The sequence below is a fragment of the Electrophorus electricus genome, chromosome 7 (genome assembly GCF_041902795.1).
Source record: "Electrophorus electricus isolate QZ-2024a chromosome 7, ASM4190279v1, whole genome shotgun sequence".
Classification (NCBI taxonomy): Eukaryota; Metazoa; Chordata; class Actinopteri; order Gymnotiformes; family Gymnotidae; genus Electrophorus; species Electrophorus electricus.
The window spans coordinates 33,161,953-33,177,500 of NC_137503.1; the positions used below are offsets into that span (position 1 = coordinate 33,161,953).

At 40.9% G+C, this 15,548-nt stretch overlaps 2 protein-coding genes and 1 non-coding gene across 3 annotated transcripts in view; 2 read left to right on the forward strand and 1 right to left on the reverse strand.

Moving 5' to 3' along the window:
• The first annotated feature begins 726 nt into the window (after positions 1-726).
• On the forward strand, positions 727-842 carry LOC113585253 (U5 spliceosomal RNA). The gene has a single exon (XR_003411487.2). It is a non-coding gene; the product is annotated as a U5 spliceosomal RNA (small nuclear RNA).
• A 1,115-nt stretch (positions 843-1,957) lies between these two features.
• ociad1 (OCIA domain containing 1) lies at positions 1,958-7,214 on the reverse strand. The gene is made up of 8 exons (XM_035524613.2): positions 7,008-7,214; positions 6,157-6,241; positions 6,004-6,057; positions 5,862-5,909; positions 4,430-4,562; positions 3,595-3,803; positions 3,250-3,405; positions 1,958-2,649 (listed from the first exon to the last, which is right to left on the reverse strand). The coding sequence occupies exons 1-8, from the start codon at positions 7,065-7,067 to the stop codon at positions 2,612-2,614; spliced, it is 783 nt and encodes a 260-aa protein (XP_035380506.1). The 5' UTR covers positions 7,068-7,214; the 3' UTR covers positions 1,958-2,611.
• A 1,311-nt stretch (positions 7,215-8,525) lies between these two features.
• Positions 8,526-15,548, forward strand: part of fryl (furry homolog, like) — an 88,821-nt gene continuing 81,798 nt past the window's right edge. Inside the window, exon 1 of the mRNA XM_081716929.1 lies at positions 8,526-8,768. The gene's annotated coding sequence lies outside the window, so the exon portion shown is untranslated. The remainder of the gene's footprint in view (positions 8,769-15,548) is intronic.

Sequence of the window (15,548 nt, forward strand, 5' to 3'; positions counted from 1 at the left end):
TAATGGCTAGACTAAATATATAACCATAATATATAACTAATATATAACCATGTCAGAATCGTTATTGTTGGACACGTACACGTTTGGCAGATGCTCTTTTCCAGAGCTCGTGTTAGAGGGGGACTATTGTACTGTTAGTGCGTCTTTTGCAGTTTTGTTGCGCAGACGACGAAGTGCAGAGAGTAGCTGGAGCCTGAAGAGCAATAAGCGAAAGTGGTAGAAACATAAGATGGCTAACAAGAACTGTACCGCGCATTGCGTATAGACTGGCAATGCCTCGCTGGAGTTACGTTAATCTGTGAAGACTAGTCTGTGGCTTTACGGTATGGTAGAAATAAACCGGCATTGGGAATCAAGGCTGTAGTTTAGTCTGAGCGCAGGCTTTTGAAAACCGACCAAAGTAAAACACTATGAATAAAATAAACCGCTAAACACTGCAAATACTGCTAGGTTATGATATCTGAGACACGTGGCTAAACCAGGAAGAAGAGGTCATTGGTGGAACGTGTGCCAGGGCTTCCCATGATGCAACGCTCGTAATAATGTGAGTTCAAATTTAATTTCATACATGTATATGTGGTTAGATTTTATATAATAAGGTTGCATGGGTCACTATGATATTATAGATTAGTTTTTATGTTTTGATGTTATGTGATTTCGCGCAACCACAGATGGGGTTTATGGTTTGGTCGGTCTAGTACTGGTCCCTCGCTTATGCTCGGTAGTACACTCTTGTTTCTCTTCAGATCGTATAAATCTTTCGCCTTTTACTAAAGATTTCCGTGGGGAGGAACATTATGAGTATAAACTAATTTTTTGATGCCCTGCTTTATTGCGGGGCTTCCTATTTGTGTCTAAAAACAGAATAATCACAACTATTGCAGTGCTTTTCCTGCTTGTTAAGGTGTGTTTGGTAGTGTACTGAAAAGTTACTGCAGCTTAGGAGTATATTTCTGCTGAGTTATGCAGTCTTACATAGGCTTTTTATTCGTTTAATTTAAATGACGCCAATATACAGACAAACCAGAAACATCTATTAGCCCACGGACACACAGAATATTCTTTTATTTTAAATTTGCCAAAAATAATGTTTTTACCAGTTTTCTTATTTATACAGGTTAGCTCGGGTTGTGTATATATTGACACCCTGGTGCACAGGTGCTGAAACCTACTTGTCTCTTATGTTTTTAATTAAAATGATTATATTTTGTTATGGAACCAAACTAGTGCACCACAGACTAATCTGTTTGTGTGCATGTACAATATGTAGTGATATTTCTTTCGGATTCCATTATTAATTTGAGGCTGAGCTAAAGTTACCAGAGTAACAGCTCATTTGCCTCTGAGGCTGAGCTGTTCCTGTGGAAGCAGACAGTGAAATAAGCTTTATGTTAATGTGTGCATATTCTGTATTTAATGTGTACATACTATGAGGGACTCTGCACCCAAGATTTTCACTCACCTTTACACCTCTGCTAAATGAGAGTAAAAGTGATTTGATGGGAAAATATAATAATCGTATTATTTCTGCTGTTGTCTGCGTAAACTGGAGAAGCCTACAACTGCTAATTGCAAGACCAAATAAAAGATAAGACCGCATTAAATATCCATATGATCCAAACTTTAAGTATTATTTTGCCCTATGTCCCCTGTAATGTGACACTGTAACATCCAAACTTTATATTGCTGACAATGTGTGAGTGCTCCTGGTGAGTATTCTGAAGCAGTAGAAATGATTCACTGTGAATTAAAATCTGCACGTTCTTCAGATCAAGGCAGTTTACTATGCAATACTGATTTATATAATCACGTGAACCAGTCTAAGCTACCTCGCTAAGCTAAGTTAGCTTTCATATGAAAGAAGAGGTGGGGTTTGGAGAAACAGCCCTGAGCAAAATGCAATATAGCAAATGTGTGTGCACATCCCAGATTAATCCTATATTAATACTTCCAAACGGAAGATAAAATATTTATTTGTTGATTACTTGGCTAATCAGTCCGTGCTACTAAGAAAAGAGGAATTCACAATCATTTCCAGTTTTTGATTCATTGCTGGCGCCTGAGCAGTCTGAAAAAAATATACATATATTTTTGTAGGAAACAGGAAAACTGCAGACTGCCTACACTGGAGAATACGGCAAAACTCTAATTTAACTATAATTTCACTTAATAGCAAAATCTACCTTATAACCACATAAAAGGTATGAAAATGGTCTCTCATTTAGAAAAACGGTCATGAGTCAGTAATTGTACAGCTATTGGAAGAAGCAAAAATATAAACACACATTCTCAAAACAGATCACAGATCATCTCAATTGAAGACCTCATCTGAAGCCCAGACTGATGACATATTTGTACAAGCATATGCCAGAACTATAGCGTATAACTATAACGCTTAACCTAGTTACATTATCAAAATTGCTGTTTATTTTCAAATCTGAAATGATGCCATCATTTGTTACATTTAGGTTCAAAACGAATTCGAACATTGCACCGGTCCTTAGCATAGTTCTAAAACTGCACGTCTGAACAGGGCTATGCCACGGCGCTACCACGGTGACACAGTGCCGACCCAGAGGAACGGGAGAGGAGCAGGCCCTCCGGAGCGATCCTACTCTTCCCAGGCATCACCGTACTTGTTCTTTTTATCTGTTGACAAACGAGGGGAAAAGAGGAATCTTCCATCAGTCTGAGTATCATAGTACAGAGTTCACCGATGCAAAAAGAAACTCAGCAAGTCAGAAGCGCTGAACTTCACTCTCGGGGATTCTAGGTCCCATCTTGACGTCTTTTAATTACATTCAGGTGTGATGGATTAGGAGAAAATCCGAAAGCAGCAGAGGAAGGAGCTGTGAACCGTAAAGAACCACAGAAATCCCACCAGCACTGGTGGGTTAACGCTACCAGAATGCTGCCCTGCTCTGCTTGTGTCTGGATGTCTTTCAAGTGAAATAATGTAGATGGTTTCCTATTGTTAAGCTTTCAAATTTAATAATGTTTCACAAACAAAATAGATTTTTTAAATCATTTGTATATGTAGTATATTTTCTTTGTATGCTTAACATGACCATGAAATATGACAACAAATGTGCCGGAGAATGTAGAAATCTCAAGAAAAGAGCTGCACCACTGAAGTACTTGCTCAGGGGCTCGTTTAATTTAATTGAGTTTAAGCGTCAAGTCTAACAAGTCTGCAGAGACGCCTGTGAAACCTTGACTCAGCTGGGGGTTTGTGGAAGAGCAACTTACCTTCCTTCTTTGGTGCAGTCACCTGAGCCTGTGGTTTGAGAAGAGGCTCAGCTTTCTGTGAGTGGGACACCTCGAAGTTCTCCCTGTTTTTACTGCGCAGCTCTTCATACAGAACTGCCCTCTTCTTAGGGGAGTCTTCATCCTGGTAAGGTGGGACTTCAGGACAGCAAATGCATTTATTAGTCTGAACACGTGTCCGTCAGAAACCTTAAGATTTTTTTAATCAATACTGCAATAATGCACCGGACATATTCTCTGTTAAGAGCATTGCTCAGTGATTTTGCATATACTGAGATATATCGGTTAAGCTCATTGCATCCAGGAACATGCAGCAGTATTACCTACCTGGAGGGGCACTGTCAGCAGACTCACTGACTCCAGTGCTGAGCACTGGGTCATATGACTGAGAGGGGCTACTGTAGGGGTAATCACTGGAGTAACTGCTGTAGGGATTTGGGGGTGAGCTGTACTCCTCTGTGGGCTGGAGCGTCGACTCAAAGCCTGACTGCTGAGAAACCGATTGGTCTGGATCCGCAAACTCTGAGTGCTTCAACCTAGCTCATCATCAGCATAAAGCACAAGGTGTTAAGCTATTTAATGCCACATCAGAGTAACTATACAAGATTTGGTTCTATGCAGTATGGACCAGACCAATACTTTCCTTTTTTAAAAATGCATCAAAACAACAACAACAAGCCCCAAAAGCACATTTCAAAGCCTGCTGGTCTATGAAGATAACTGAATGCTGAGGTAATGAGTGCACAGTTCTAACAGAGTACCAAGTACTGAATGCTAAGAGGTAATGAGTGCACAGTGCTAACAGAGTACTGAGTACTGAATGCTAAGAGGTAATGACTGTGCAGTGCTAACGGAGTACCTATTAGTGAATGCTAAGTGGTAGTGACCGTGCAGTGGTAACAGAGTACTAAGTACTGAAAGCAAAGTGGTAATGTCCATGCAGTGCTAACAGAGTACCTATTAGTGAATGCTAAGTGGTAGTGACCGTGCAGTGGTAACAGAGTACTGAGCACTGAATGCTAAGTGGTAATGACTGTGCAGTGCTAACGGAGTACCTATTACTGAATGCTAAGTGGTAGTGACCGTGCAGTGGTAACAGAGTACTGAGTACTGAATGCCAAGTAGTAATGACTGTGCAGTGCTTAGTGTGCAGAATACTTACTCAGGGGGCACATGGTGCAGGTGTCCTTGTCGTAGAGCCTCTCCAATCGGAGAGTTCTCCAGTTTTTTAAACTTTTCTTGACAAACATTCACATAAGACACCTTTCCTCCCATGTATCCCAAGAAACCAGCAACTGAACACAAATGGTATATTCAAGGTGATGTCTTGTAGTGTATTTAGCCTATACAATAAAAATGCAAACTACAGCTGTAATAAAAAACATATCCCTTTTGGATTCATCAGTGAAATCACTTCTAATCAGTTATCTGTTCTTCATCTAAGATATAACAGACACTCTAACAAACACCAGCCATTATGTCAGCATGTCTTCAATGTCTTCAAATGGTTTAAAAAATGTATATCATTAATAGAAAAAAGACTATGCCCTATATTAATAACTAGAAAAACTTCCTGTTTTGTTAATAACCTCAAACAGACGCTTTCTATAGATGTTTCTCAGTTCTTTTCTGAAGTCAGGAATTTTGGCCCATTCCTTTGTACCTCACTGTTCAAGTCCGTACATGTTTTTAGAGGTGTCAGCCTGCGTTACAGGATTCCATGCTACTGGAGTCATAACTTGGCCAGCCTAAAATGGGATTGATTCATTTCTCTTTTGAATCACTTAGTTGTTGATTTCACTTTTGCGTTTTGGATCTGCGTAATGTTATATGATCCAGCCTCTTTAGTGTTAGCTCACACTGAGTCCACACTCTGCTGCAGAGCTTCCCAATGCAACACTGATCTTTTGAGATCTGCAAGCCATCCAGGCAGCATCACATCACTGCACTCCGTCATACCTCACGGAAGGGATGAGGATTTGCTGTTCATTTGTGGGGGGTTTTCTTAGAGATCCAAAGTGTCCATGACAACTTGTCATGAACAACATTCTTGTGCATCATCTGTCTTATGACAGACATGTATGGCTGACCTGATAGCAACCCCATATTTGTTACTGTGTAGTAATGCTATGAAATGGCTTTAACTGTGTAGGAAATCTATGGGATGTCTTTAGACTGATCTTTGTCAAGGCCGCTTAACAGCGAAGATGTTTCATTTCTTTCATTTGTAAATCGGTCCTCTGAAATCTCTTTTGATCAGACCATATTGCACTTGAACAGAATTTGGCTGTGAAGAACAGGTAACTAAACTCATGTCTAAAATCATCACACAGCAGGACAGACCAAATCCACACAAACAGATGGAATACCTCATTCATACACACAAGTCTCTTTCTCAGGGGTCATAATAAAGGTTCAAATTCTCCCCATCAATCATCATTATTTCACAAAATTTGTTCAGTATGCATATGATGCAATGTAAAACGTTTGATAAATTAGGATTCATTCATGCATGCATTCAGATCACTCTAAAAGCTGCACAAGCATTTTGTTTTCTCACAACCATGTGTTTTATATTAAATACTGACACTTACGAGCAACTTTTGGCAGGGAGCCAAATCTTGGGGATGGGACTAGCACTCCTTTGAAAAGAGAAAGAAGCAGTGTACAGCTCAAAGCTACAATAAAACATGCAAAAAAAAAAGCGTGAACAAAAAAAAAAAAACTTCCACTCACCTCTAGTTACCATCACCTGAGTTACCGCGACTGCCACGGCTGACAACGGCAAGGCTAGGTGGAAAATAAAAGGGAAGAACACTTTCAGTTCTCAAGAACTACAGACATAAATATAATAAATAGAAATCACCACTACTGTTGCACACCACTCACATCGGTACCAGAAGCTCTCTTGGTTACAATCTCTGAAGATGCTCTTCTCATGCTCCGTGGGAATATAATTCACACCAAAAGGACTCTGAATGTAAACCAGAAGGCAAACAACATGCATCTAGATATAATTCACAGCTATTAACCTATTAAGGCTACACATGGTCTGCTAACCAAAGAAAGAAAAATGCAGTGTGTATATATATATATATGTGGTTACCTTACATTTGGAGCACTTATCTCACTCCCTTATACAGAATGCTTGGTTGTTCATATATAAAAACTCTATGCTAGTATATTAGGCCTAAGTATAAGGGTACAATTAAATAAGAACTGAGGGAGAACACATTATAAATAAGTAAATGAAGAATGTGTGCTTAACCAGGTTCCTTGAAGTGGTTTGAAATAACTTAAGTCTTTCTCAAAGAGCCGAATTTTTGGTTTGTTTGGAGATGGCACCAGACACCTCTGTAAAGTAGTGAGACCTGCCACCATGTGTTGCTTTTTTTCCGTAATAACCAGATCAGACTAATCGTAAGCACGGGTATCATAAATGTTTTGATGATTTGGAAAGAGAAGGGGCAGATGTTACTGGACTCTTCAATACCCAAACACACACACGAACTGCTAACTCTTTCCGAAGGCCAAGCAAGAAGTCTCTACTTTGGGCTGGAATCGATCATTCAGGTATTGCTGGAGGATATTTTAAACGGGAAACATGAAACAAAGATCTAAACCAACAGAAGTAGTAATCTACTGGCTCGGTAGGTGTGTTACGCCTTATTTTCAAGTCTCAAATGGCCGTAAGTTACAGTAGCTGGTTAGCGCTGTGAGCCAGCTAGCCGCGTAGCTACCTGTGCGCTGCGTGGTGGCCCGTGAGAAGCTGGGTTAAATCCCGAAGATGCTTGCGACATTGCAAATCATAAGAAAAGCACTATATCCACAAAACAACAAAGTGTTCAGACAGTCCTGTGCTTCTACAAGCTACTGACTAATAAACAGTCCATGACATGACCTCCCCCAGACAAGCAACCTGAACCCGGAAGTAAACACTTCTTCCCAACTCTTCTGGCGATATGCAGCAGGCGTAGCGTGTATACTGCCACCTATCGTCGTCATTGTCATCACAACAACAATCATCATCATCATCATCACAATAATAATCATCATCAATCATCACAATAATAATAATCATCATCATCATTATCATCATCGTCGTCCTCGTCGTCATCTTGGGTTAATACAATTGCCAGTTTTCATGAATGTCAAGTTCCGATTTATTGGTTTACTGTCTCACACTTTCAGTGGGCTGTCCTATCTGTTTTCCTCCCACTCGCCTCGCCTGCCCCGCCGTTTGAGGGTGCTGTATTTTCACTGTCCCTGAGATCGCCCTCTTCTGGACTGAGATCGAAGTAGTCACTCCTGGGGTCTGTTGGGGGACCCATGCACTCAGTTGGCTCTGTCAGAAAATACATAAACAAACAAACGGGATAAGCTTATTATGTATAAGGAATTCTATCACTCAGATTTCTCAAATCAATAGTTTGGGGGTGGCAACTACGAGTTCTATAGGGCAAGTTCACGATTTTATGGCTGTTCTGGTTTAGTTTCTTTTTAAATAACACTTTCCTTTGCATTTGCCCCCACCCTACCCCATACTTTTCCTGCATCGAGGTAATGCAGATTCTCCATTTGAATAATTTGCAACCAGCATGTCACCTTTTGCATATTTTTTTAACCATAGTAAAACAATTTAGTAGTTCACTAGCTGTTTCACGGATTTTAATTTCCGTGTGTGCAATTATATGACCTCTAAAATGACCTATAAAAAGTGTTAAAAATTCAGAAGCAAAGAGAAAATTAGCTGATTGCAACACTTAGGTTAATAAAGTTTTTAAAGCTAAGTTTGAACTTTTTAATATATAATTAATATATAATTCAGCCGATGAATTCATCATGTTTCTAATTCAATACCCCAAAAAGCCCGAGAAATCTAAATGGTCTAAATGAATTGTGATTAAATTAGGTTCTCTCAGAATCTTGGTTTACACCAAATCTTAAATTACACATAAGTAAAAGAAAACACAAAAATGTGACTCTCATTAGGCGAATCGGACAACAGCACTCATATTTGTGTGGTATCAACGAATCGATACGTCTGGTGTAAGATTTGATCTGTGGACCGTGAAACAAATAGAACGGTAAACACATCGTGCGTGTGGATAATAGGCACCTATCGTAAAGGCGGCGGGGCGGGGTTAGCGACAGCAGGGGCGGGGTTAACGGCTACAGCTTGACAGCAGCACTGGCCTATCAGGAAAGAGAACTGACAATGCCGTTAGCTCGCGTGGCTCCAATCTGACGGACAGGGAGGTGGGAACGTTCCTCATCCGTCGAGTTTTTAGGTGTTTTAAGCGACAGAAACGTAAAATAGTAAAAGCAGAAGCACCAGTATGCGTTAGACCAGTCAAGCGTCTCATTTGGGAAAAACCTTTGTGCTTAGGTTTACGACATCGCGTAACACTTGGGAATGAGTTCTGGATAGAACAAGTCAACGGATTTTCAAGGCTAGCCAAGCGAGCTAAGCTGACGAGGGACGCGTCGCCCTCAGGAAGGTAACGGCCGATTTGAATAAAATCCTCGCGCCTGGCTGAACGCGGCAGCGCTCAGGCGCCTCGGACGCATCACGGCACGCTGCTCGTATCTGTTTTACCTGCCGAGAAAATGTAATACCTGCATACACGAGTCGCAGGAGCTCTTCTTGCGGTTTTTTAAAATTATTATTATTATTATTATTATTAACGAAATTGATTAGCTAGCTAGTGTTTTCTCGCCAATCACTGAGGCTTCTCTGTTCTTAGAAATTAACGTAGTTAGCTAGTGTTACATGTCTAAACCAGTTTAGCTATCTAGCTAGCTGCGCTAGTTACGGTACCGTTTAACTAACCTAGGTTAGCTAGCTAGTCAGCCTGCCTATGCCAAAAAAGTCACCAGGTGATAACAGCGTGACTTCATCTAGTTTTTTACACTTAGCTAGCTAGTTTTATGGTAGCTAGCGACCCAAAGCAGCAGCCTGGATGATTATCTAACCAACAATTAAAAAAGCTCGCTGAGTTTGATTAACCTGGTTAGTTAGATTGCTGATAAGAAAAGTCGTAAGTCACATTCTGAATATTTGGCTTGCAAGTTAGCTAACCTATCTATCTAGCTATTTTGTAAGACAGATCTAGCTGGCTAGATAGATCTGAATGCAGCTGCTAGCCACCTATTTAGCTCGGGTTTAGATCAAGGGTTCAGCAAGTTGTGCATTGCTTGCTCTGTTGTGTTTGTGGCTGGCTACATAGCTAACTGACATAATCCCATCTTAAAAAACGAAGCGACCAAATGCTCACCCAGTGCTATAAAGTTTATTTGGCATTGAAATGGGTTGTCACCCTGATCCTTTTGCATGCACTGGACACGAGCGAGAATATAGATTTAACTTGTTGTTAATTAAATAACATTTCACTTTACTTCGCTGTATGTGAGTGATACGCACACTAGGCTGGATGAACAATCTAGGTTGCATCTGTGGGGTTTAATTTAGTTAATTTGCTTTAGTAAATTCTGCTTTGATGGAGGGATCGAGATTATTTTTCTTTATTGGCTGCATAAACAACTCTGTTTTCAGCATGTCCTACGACTGTTAGTGGGTGAACCACAGTCCCAAACTAAACAATAACATCTTAAAAATCATGGGTGCTGAGCTGCTGTTTTTAAAATGAGTTGAATTGTTTCTTTGCTCATACATGTGTCTTGTTGATGATCATTGACATTGAACAAAGTTTTCATATTGAGCAACAGCAAACAAATTAATTTGGTAATGAGTTAGTCAACACCTTTATTCCTCATTTTCTACAGCTGTCAGAAAAGCAGGGCAACCAGGGAGATCTTGCTGGTTTATCTTGATCAGCCAGAGGTGAGGCAAAAAACAGTTGGGGAAGGAACAATTCCGTTAAATCCATTTGGCTGTGTAAACATAGCCTTGATATCTTCGGTGTTATGCCAAACTGCTTAGAAATGACCATGAACACTTGGGTTCCCATTTTCCAGGTCAAGATTAGTCTGAAACCAAGGCGCGAAAGGACTTTTAATGGTGAATTAGGACATTACAGCGTAGTCTTAGACTAGAGTTATTTGACCCTTGAAATGATGCACATAAACCTGCTCTGCAAAATGGATGGAAGTGACTTAAGAACTTTAAAGTTTAGCACCTCCAACATTATCATTGTTATATAAATATTACCACTTTAAAACAATATACAATGTCCTGAAATTGCTCCATTTAACTAAATCCCATTTCAGTGTAGGTAATTCCTTTGTCACTGAGACGAGAGAAATAAAATTTTTCCCATGAGACAGTTATGTTATTAGTCATGAAGTGGAGAGGAGGCAAAGGATGTGGTCGAGGGTCTGAGCCGTTGGTCCTCATGTATTCCTCCTAAATACTTCAGCGTTCAGTATAATCAACCTGATCATAACTCCTGAACACCTCAGTTTTCAGTATCCTCAGACTGGACAACTCCTTGCTTTGTTTCTTTCAGTAATCACAATCTGATTAATTAATGCAAAGGGTGTGCATGTTTCTTGCTGTTGTTCGGATCTACATGTTCACGGCACACGCACGCACGCCAAGCTGACCACATGCCAAACCCAGCCCACTATACCATACAGACTGGCCCTCTCTCTCTGGCTGTCTGTGTCACTCTGTATTGCTGAATCTTTACACAGCTCTTTGTGAAAGGGTTTCTTCATTCCTTCCTCTCAAACCTGCATGGAATTTTATCTCTGCTTGGGTGTGCGGGAAGTCGACGATGGCGACGATGGGCTAGGGGCAGTTGGTCACTTGCACAACAAGGGCTTTTTGTTTTCACGTTGTCTGCCATTGGCCAGCAAGCATCAAGGCCATGCGGTCTGCTGTAGGTGGCTAACAAATACACACGTAGGTCTCATGGAACTCTCGCTTACAATGCCCGTTCTTAACATGTGGACTAAACCTGGTTTTGTCCCAGGCTCTGCCCCAAATCATGCCTGATTAGTCACTGTTTATCCCCTACACTCTCCATAGCCTTTTTGTCATGCTATGTAATCACACATTTGTTTAGTGATGTAAGATTGTGCTGCAGGTTGGGCTGAACCTGAGAGTAGAGAGTGGGCGGAGCCCGAGTAACGTAACTCTGTGTTCTCATAGGCCATCCCTGCGTCTCTGGGCATTCAGCTGCTGATCCAGTTGCGTGTATTGCATTTTCTCTCTCTGTGTGTGTGTGTGTGTGTGTGTGTGGCAAGCACACGTCACGTGACATAGCGCCGGGCTCGAGAACCAAGAGCTGCAGGACAGAGGGAATATCACTACAAAACAGCAGTGTAAAATGCAGCTGCTGATCCATTGAGGGAAGCAGTGTGGAGTTGCCTGCTGGGCCACTAACTGCACTCTTTGAGCTCATAATGACTGGCTGTGCAGGCTGGGCTGTGTGGGTGTGTGTCTGAGTTTGTCATTTAAGGCACAACCAGACCTACCTTGTCTCTTTGTGGAAATTTCCCTTTCATAAGCCTTTTATTACATCTACCCTTTGATCTACTTTGTCAGACAGTGCTGTGATGCAGGCGAGCATGCTGCGTGGCCGCTGTCTGTTCTGCTATGTGTAGCACGTGCGGATGCTGAGTGCACTCTGTCCGGCTCTTCCTGGGCTGGCTCTAAGCCGGGCTGATGCTGATGCTGGTGCTGGTTTCTCCACTCGCCACTGGTGGACTTGTCAGCCCGGCCCGGGACCTGCTGCGTTACTAATACTGGGAGCCGTCCTCGGTGCTGCACCACAGGCATGCCACACTTTCCTTAACACCTTAGCATTTGGGAATTAGTGACTTTGATTTATTCTCTCTTTCTATCACTGTGTCTCTCTGTGCCTTTCATTCCTTTCTTTAACTATCTCCGAGTCTGTCTCTGTCCTCATATTGGAGAGTGATTTAGGCAGGAACTTTGGGATTAAGCTCTCTTGTTGATGCAGTAAGCTTGTGCTTGTCACTGTTTGCTCTCTCTCTGTGTCTTTCTGTACTTTTGTTGCTAATATGTGACCTATTTTCCTATCAGCTTTTGTGAGAAACATGAGTTGGCCTTTTATTTCCTCGTATTCATTGCTGTTCACTGTTTAGATGGCATTCTCAGTCCACCACAGGGCTGGTGCTTACTGCCTGACCTTTGACCGTTTCTCTGCTTCACCAGTTTACATGCTGTGAGTCCTTTACTGCTGGTTAAATATCAAACCAAAATTCATCAGGTTTCTGTTTGCATAGAAGAACATTAAATTCAGACAGGTGGGTGTGAACTGAACATCTGTTATGGGGGTTAATTTAAACTATTCATTGCCATGACATGGATACATTGTTTGGGTCTTTGTATACTGTATACTACGTTAAACATGCACCATGCAGCTGTTGTAAAAATGGTATATCTTAATTGCTCTGACACTGTTGATGTAAGCATCTTACTGTGAATTGAATTCTGAATTCTGATTGAGCCCACTATCAGGGACTGTCCTCTGTTTGAATGATTAAGAAGCAAGTCCCAGGCTTTGCCCATCAGCTGTTCTCTTCTACAAAAGGCTGTGTCACTACCCTGTAGGTTCAGCTGATGGCAGAGCTGTCCTCTGCCATTATTAGCCCTACTTTATTTGTGAAGCCAAATATAGTGTTACAGCACATCACTGAGCTGCCTATTCAAAGTAAGTTTAATCATGGTTTGTGATGTTTACTCTGCCCTTAGAGTCAAATTACACACACATAGATGCACACACACCCTTCAATGAAAGGACCTGTGGGATGCTTTAGAAGGTTAAATGGCATCACGCACAAGAGAGTCCATTTTTAAGCCCTCCCTTTTCCTCCTCGAGTGGCTGAAGTTTCAATAGAAGCATAAATGTGGACTGACTTGCCTCTGTGGCCTGTGCTGGTCTCGTCTTTGTGTGTTCCTGCTCACTGTGAATGCTCGGGGAGTGTGTTGGGTGGGGGGAGACAGCCAGAAGATCTTTAAATAGTCAAACTGAGCTTTGTTTAGGCTCATTACTCTTGGTCTAGCCATGGTCGCTATTTGGTCCTTGACTTCCCCAACGAAAACACTCTTTTCTTCAGCCTGGGAAAGTGTGTGTATGTGTGTGTGTGTGTGTGTGTGTGTGTGTGTGTGTCTGCACGCAAATAAAGGGCTGGTTTGTTTCATGTGAGCCACTTTTTAAAGAGACATCCAGATGCTCTACCTGGTCCTCTGGAAGTGAGGCTGTGCGTGTGTGTGCACGTGCACGCATTTGTGTTCCCACGACTGTAAGGGTAATGATTTCCCTGCTGCACTCCTTTGTGTGAAGTGTAAAGTGTGTTTGTGCGCATGTGTGTTTGTGCACAAGCTAGAAAAAGTTGTATAGGATAATGTATATGTAATCAGGCAAAAGACTAGTGCAAAACACTTAATGTCCAATTAGAACAATTTGCATGTTTGTTTGTTTTTTGTTTATGAATGCCCTTTAGTGTTTTTAAAATACATTTAAAAAAATATATTTTTGACTGTCCTCTAAAAGCAGTTACTTCTTTGTTGCTTTCACTTCCTGTCTTTCAAAATGTGACCATATAATAAGTGTGCTTAATATCCTGTGTGTCTGACTTTGCCTGCGATATCTGTGTGATTAAAACTCAGTGCACGGCTGTCTGTCTGTCTGAGAGAATGTGCAGACTGTATAAAATGAGACGTGAGAATGGCTTGCTTGTTTTTCCTCCTCTTTTTCTGAGCCGGTTGCAAACTTTTCTGAGCAGCTGATCGCTAACAGGAAGTCGGATGTGACAGTTATTTTGTTTGTGTGTGTGTGTGTGTGTGTGTGTGTGTCTCCAGTGTTTTGGACTGTGGCTGTATGAATGCTGTGACAGAATGTGGGCGAAGGATGTTAATTTTCTTGACTTGTTGGCCTGTTTCTTGAGTAGCTGTTGAGTAGCATGTGTGGCCCATGCTTAGTGGACAATGTTTTAGGGTGATTGACTGATGCATTACATGTACACATGACTGGTGGCACTGTGTGCATATCAATCATTTACATATGAACCTGAGAGTGGGGACTTTCCCAAGGTGGTCACATGGGCCTGCCTTTCTTTCCTGCTCTTTTATTTATATATATATATATATATAAATAAAAACAAAATCTCACACACAAAACATTGACCCAAAATGACATTACAATATATCACATAATCTATCATAAATATATTATCGGAAATTGCATAAATGCTTCATCTCTAAACTTCAAAAACTTTATTTATTCAGTTATGATTAAGAGAACAAAATGCTTTTAAAAATTCTTATATACTGATAATACACTGACCTAATATACACCAGTAGTTCGGGTGTTAATTCTATTTAATGTTAATGCCTAAAATGTTCTTTCAGGTTTAACATTGTGGGACTTTTATTAAATTAAAATTACAGCCAAAAACCTTTAAATATGGCTAAGAGCAAAGCTTTTAAGTAGCAGTTAGAACTATGTAAATGACTATGTAAATCATTCTAGCCAGTGCCTACTTTTATTCATTATGTTGTAGTTTTGCGTGAGGTATTAACTTTCTCTGGTGTGTAGTAATTACATATACTGTTCAAGCACTTGGCACTAGATTCTAATCACCACAGGTTTATAACAGGTGTTCTCCAGTAGCACAGCTGACACTGATCTAGTTGCACATGTTGATTTAGTAAAGACACCTTTTCCTGGAATATTGCTCCTATAAATGATGTGTTGTAAAGCAGTTTGACTTTTGTGTTTGTTCTGAGACGCTGGATTAAATTTGCTTTAACATAATATAAAAATGCTTCAGCCGGGTTGTTGGGTTGTACTTGATTTTGAGGTTATCAAAAATATTTTTTTACTAAAGGTTTGTGTAATTCTCTATATAATACTTACCTTGATTTGAGCTTGTTTATAGATGTATATTTTGATTCTTGAATAGAAGAATAGGGGAAAAAACATGTTCCCATTTTTATGTAACATAATTAAACAAAAATTATGAATGGCAAGTAATCTAATTAGGCTTAATGTTGTTCAGGTAGCAAGTATGACACCACATGTGCAATGGACAGTGGAGCTGCACTTTGCTCAGTTGTTGAGGCCAGCAGTAGTGGTAACCAGCAAGCTTTCCCCTGGTCTTCATTACACTCACTGCCCTCACTGGCTTTCTCCTACCATCTTGGCTCAGCCATGGCATGCATGTTGGCTCTGGGAGTAAACCCACTCCATTAGCTCACCGTGGGGCAGCAGTGCACAGAGAACAGTGTGGGAGCAGACGGCAATAATTATATCTAATGAGATGTGGAGATATTTCCTATTGCCTAA